Source organism: Solanum stenotomum, chromosome 12 (genome assembly GCF_019186545.1).
Source record: "Solanum stenotomum isolate F172 chromosome 12, ASM1918654v1, whole genome shotgun sequence".
Classification (NCBI taxonomy): domain Eukaryota; kingdom Viridiplantae; phylum Streptophyta; class Magnoliopsida; order Solanales; family Solanaceae; genus Solanum; species Solanum stenotomum.
Genome location: NC_064293.1, coordinates 37478133 through 37483678, shown reverse-complemented (window position 1 = coordinate 37483678; position 5546 = coordinate 37478133). Strand labels below are relative to the sequence as shown.

General features: G+C 29.4%; 1 protein-coding gene across 1 annotated transcript; it reads right to left on the bottom strand.

Moving 5' to 3' along the window:
- Nucleotides 1-3546: 3546 nt before the first annotated feature.
- On the bottom strand, nt 3547-5145 carry LOC125847927 (transcription factor MYB74). The gene is made up of 3 exons (XM_049527650.1): nt 4888-5145; nt 4661-4790; nt 3547-4491 (listed from the first exon to the last, which is right to left on the bottom strand). The coding sequence occupies exons 1-3, from the start codon at nt 5018-5020 to the stop codon at nt 3645-3647; spliced, it is 1110 nt and encodes a 369-aa protein (XP_049383607.1). The 5' UTR covers nt 5021-5145; the 3' UTR covers nt 3547-3644.
- Between the last annotated feature and the right edge of the window lie 401 nt (nt 5146-5546).

Here is a 5546-nt window from a genome sequence, read left to right as displayed (position 1 = left end):
AAACAATAAAATACATGACAAAAATATGATGGATGCAGGGCGATGATTATTGAAGATATAAAATTTTACTATATATGTATTTTGCGCGTAATTTTTATCTGTCTACTAGATAGCTAGAAAATTTGTGTATGTTTAACTAATGTAACATTTTATCATAAAGTTAAGGTGTTCAACTAGAACATAACTTAATTTGAATTTTTAAGGAGTTGATTATGTATTAAACCTTTCGAGAACACAATTGTTTACATACGTATGTTTGACGTAGGGCTTACATGCATGGAGAAAAACTTTGTTTGACCTAAGATAGCGACGTATAATTACTCGGATCGTACGAGTAGAAGGTAAATATAGACAAACTTATGTGGCGAATGGACATTAATTGTCGTGTAAGATTTATAGAGGCTCAAATAATTCTTTCACCTATATGTACATAGTTGACTATATTTGAGGTATATATAGTGTGTGTACACATTCCAATTGATAGGTTATATAGACTTTGCTACAAGTTTAATTTCTTTGACCTTTAATTTAAACTTTACTAGTCAACTACAAAAAGAAATTAAACCCCACATCTTTAAATACTCCTTTTATTTCTATTTATTTATTAAATTTTGACTAGACACACTTATTAAAAAAATAATTATTGATATAATTAATGAATTTATCTTTTTATCTCTATTAATTGATAAGGTTCCGAACATGTTTACTCACTATATTTTTCAAAAACATTAATTCAATACTAATAAATGGAGGGTATAATAGGAAAAAAATATCATTTTTTAATCTATCAAAAATTTCATATAAAAAGAGAAATCAAATTAAAAAATATTTGACCTAGGGACAGAGGGAGAGAGTACTTTTGTAATAATTATTGGATTGATGAGGATGGGTGAATAGCTAGTCAAATAAGAGATGGCATATGAATTTGCTTCTTTTAATTATATATTTTTATGGTATGGTTTATTTGTTATTAGTTGCATATATTTCTAACAAAAATAAATAATTGAGAGGTGTTTCAAGAAAGAAAAAAAATAGAACTAAAATGTTTGATTAGGTAAGTAAGAAAAATGGTGCACTTTAATTTTTTAAAAATAGAAATTTAAACAAGTGGCATTGTTGAATATAATATGTTAAGACAGTCTATGTCGACTTAAATCAATAATTGATTGGAGTCCAATAATGAGTTAAATAGGCATCGTTGTTTTAATTTTGTCGACTTGTGAATTGTTATGTTGTCTGAAGTGACTTTTCGTCTATGCAACAGAAGCCAAACATGGTTTGTTCCTCTTTTAATCTACTAACTATGAGTTGGTAATGCCATTTTTTCCCCAAATTAAAGTAATGTATATATCATATATTCAAAAATTTCTTATGAGAAATGACAGCATATTTATTGTATATGAACAGTACTTCTTTTATTTCTTCATAGATGAATTATCCATCCAATTAGTTAAACAAGATACAAAATAATTATACTATACAACTAAACGGTGAAGTTTTGTGCATACACAAAATATTATGTATTCACATAGAATCACATTTAAGGAATTTGAGAGATCTAATATTTGCCGTCTATTTTGATATAAATATTTGTTGAATAATTCTACATTAAATTTCTATTTATGATACATGTTATTCAAATAGAGATAACTTTATCTTTGATCGATGCTCACACAAAATTATGACTATTAATCAAATAATGGGAAAACAAAATCATGTCCACATTACATACAACCAAGGAAAACCTTTATTATTCTGTAGATAGATTCTCAAAAACATTAAGGGACAAAGCCAGCCTTTTATGTGCAATGATGAATGGAAGAGAACATCTTGTGAACTTCCTTTCCAAAAGTGAAGGATTTCACATAGTTTTGGCATCACAAAAAAAAGTCGTACGTGACAAAAAATTATTGTCAAAGACGTACAAGATAAAAACAACTACTACTATATTATACTATATTATGTATCTTAATTAAGCAGCTAGCTGTCCATCTTCTGGTAAAGAAAATCACAAAATATAGTTAAAAAATATAAATAAAGGTTTTTTTTTTTTGATAATCTATGTATTTGCTAGAAAATACATTTTGCCTCTCCTTGATTATATATCAATTCCAAAGGAGTTAATAATATCAAAAATCAGTTCATCCCTTATTTTAAGGTTTTGCATTACCTGCTAAAATTATTTAACGGTCATATATTATAGTACTATCATTAATCAATGCCTTTGAATCTGCCATTGAAATCTTGACTTCTAACTTTAACGAAATTGGCAATTATACATGGACTAATTGATTAAAAAAACTGGATTTTTAGCATAATGATTGACATAATAGCTCATAAAACAGACTTTTAAGTTATTATAGTGATAATTACTGTACCAAAGGACAATTATTAAATTTTAAAGATATATAGGAGAGAGTCCATTTCTAAAACCGGGTCAACCAATGACCCACGTAAACTTTTCGTGGGCCCCATTTTGTATCATTGAGTCCACGTGTACTTGTGCTGACGTGCCCCACAGTCTCATTAATGAATAAGACAAAAAAAAAAAAAAAAAATAGCACAAGAGCCATGCCAATATTTTCAATAAAGTTTGTAATTATTTGAAGCTTTCTTTTTCCATAATTAATTTCATAATTTTTTTTTCCTTTTCCTTTTCTGTGGGGAAAAAAGTGGTCCCACGTAATGTAAACATTGCCACGTACAACTCTAAATGGTCAAAGCTTCAATTTAAGCTACCACTTTTTAATATCCCACAATCCATGCAATTATAGATTACTTTAATTTTACGTGAAATGACAACTAGCAAAGGACACGTGTCCCCTTTTTTTAAATCTCCGGCCACCATAGTCGGCGGCGTTGTCGCCGGTGTGTTGACTGTTGGGATCTATGAAACCATATTGGCGTACGTCTAATTAATTAGATTTAAAAAGATTAATTAGATTTTGTATTTCCATTATCAGAAAATTAAAGTCACTTTCCCACTGAGATGACATAATTTATTTGAAAATTGGAGTATTAAAGAAAGGCTATTAATTTATTAAAAATTATTAAAGAGTAAATAAGGAAAGTCTTTGATATGATTGTGACTTTGGTTATGAGCTGTCTATCCATGCCAATTATTAAATTATTTCTCTAATATTTTTTAGAGGACTCATGTCTCATGACACTACGTATGTAGTGTATAAGATAATATAATCTTTATTTTATATATAATATGTTGAAAATGATATATTAATTGACGGATGAACTGATGGTTATGGAAAGTATTAATTTGATACACGATAATATATATCGCCCTATGTTTATATATCAATCCAAATATATTAGTTATGTTGTTTCAATTAAAATAAAATTCATATAGCAAGTGAACAAAAAAATAAAGAGAGACAACCAAATAATGTAATCAACATTATTGTATACGGAACTTCTAATCTAGAGAAGAAAACAAAGAATGATTGTTACTCGTGATAAAAATAAGGTCAACAAAATAGAAATTAAGCACTAAACTAAAAGAGGTAACTTTTTTCTTTTTTTTTAGGAAATAACAACATGTCCAAAAGCTCAGAGGTAAATAAAAAAAAAAAAAAAACACCTCTTCCGAACTGTTTGTCTGTTCCATTTTTACAAAAAAAGAGTAAAAATTACATAAATTCATTAGTAGAATCCCAAATATTTGGAATATTATCAAAGTTCAACATGTTGCTGCAGTAGGTATCTCTTTCATCTTCAGTAGTTGTGCTGCTGCTATTGTTGAAGTAAGTTGAGTTTGAATTTAATGGCGTAGGACTTGATGAAGGTGTCGATAAATTCGACAAAACAACTGATTGGAAGTTAAAATTGTTGTTTTCGTTGGATTGAAATGTTGAACCATCGGATGTTAGAGGATCATAGTACCCATAATTTTGTAAAGGAAAATAATCATCCGTTACCCCATTGCTTAATTGCCACTCATCATTAATAACTTGGCAATCATTTTGTGAGTTACTAAAGTTTTCAAGATTTGATGAGAAATCCTCCATTTTTGTTGTTGGTGGCTGCATGAGTTGAGCTTCATGACTAGAAAATGGAACACATGAGGTTGTACTTATAGTTGTGCAAGTTGGAAAATCTTGAATAGGGGCTTGAATTTGGTTACTTTGGACCATTTGTGGCAATTGGTTTTGGCAAATTTGATTATTTGGGATCAAGAAGTTGTTTGAGTTTTGGCGTTGTTGGGATGATAAAAGAGAAGTAGCTAATCTCAAGACTTCAGGATTAACCAAAGGTTGCACATGGCCTAACAATCTTGAAAGATTCATTTGATGATGAGATGAATTATTGTAAATTGAATGGTTTAAAATGGAAGAAAGATCAAGAAGATCAAGGCGTGGACTGTGTGTCACTGGATCAATCCCCATTCTCAAAAGCCTTTTCCTGATGTGTGTATTCCAATAGTTCTTGATTTCGTTGTCAGTTCTACCAGGTAAACGTGCAGCAATAGCAGACCACCTAAATTGAAAAAACAAAAAACACACATGACAAATTAGAATCAATCTCTAGGAACAAGACAAAAAATACTTAGATAAAAAGTCCAAACCTATAGAGAAAATGAGTACTATATTATGACCCACCCCAATAAAAAGTACTAGTTGATTAATTAAATAAAATAAAAACTTACTTGTTGCCTAAAATACTGTGGAGTTGAATGATAGTCTCTTCTTCTTCAAAAGAAAACCTTCCTCTTTTAATATCTGGCCTTAGATAGTTAGTCCAACGAAGCCTACAACTCTTTCCACATCTTTGAAGCCCTACAGTACACACATTAAAGCAAAAGAATTATTAATACAACTTTAAAAAAAGTAGTATATTATAGTATTGATCAGTAGTAAGAAGAAAAATAAATACCAGCATTCTTTGGAAGAGTCCTCCAATTACCATATCCATGTTTTTGAATGTAATCAATGAGCTTTTGATCTTCTTCAGGTGTCCATGGACCTTTTTTAAGTCCATTTTTGTCACAACAAGGAGCTCTGCCCATATTGATGATGAGTAGTAGTAGTTTATTTCACTTGTTTTTTTTTGTTGTTGTTGTGTGTGTAAAAGATTCCAAGGAGAGTAATTTATAAGTTTTATTTTTTTGTTGAGAAGAAAGAAATGAAAGTGCAAGTCGATGAAAATATTAATGAGAGGGGTTATATATATATAGAATTACAAAGGAAGAAGAAAATAAAATAAATAGGGAAGAAGTCAAAGGGATTCGGTGGCCGTCCTCTGTTTATAAGTTTAGCAACGTGTCCCTTTTCTTTTCAGCAAAAAGTGTGAATTCAACCATCTCTATATATCCAGCCCCCAAACAAACGCGCAAAATAGTAGAGGGTGCAGTATAATAAAGTAAATTACATTTCTACCCTTAATAATTTTTTATTTGTATTCAAACTTCTTATATAATATATAATATAATAAAAAATAATGTATACAATCCTGGTGATCTCAATTATCACATTCTAATAATACTCGTTCTCTCAATTTATGCGACACACTTCTTTTTTAGTTCGTTTAAAAAA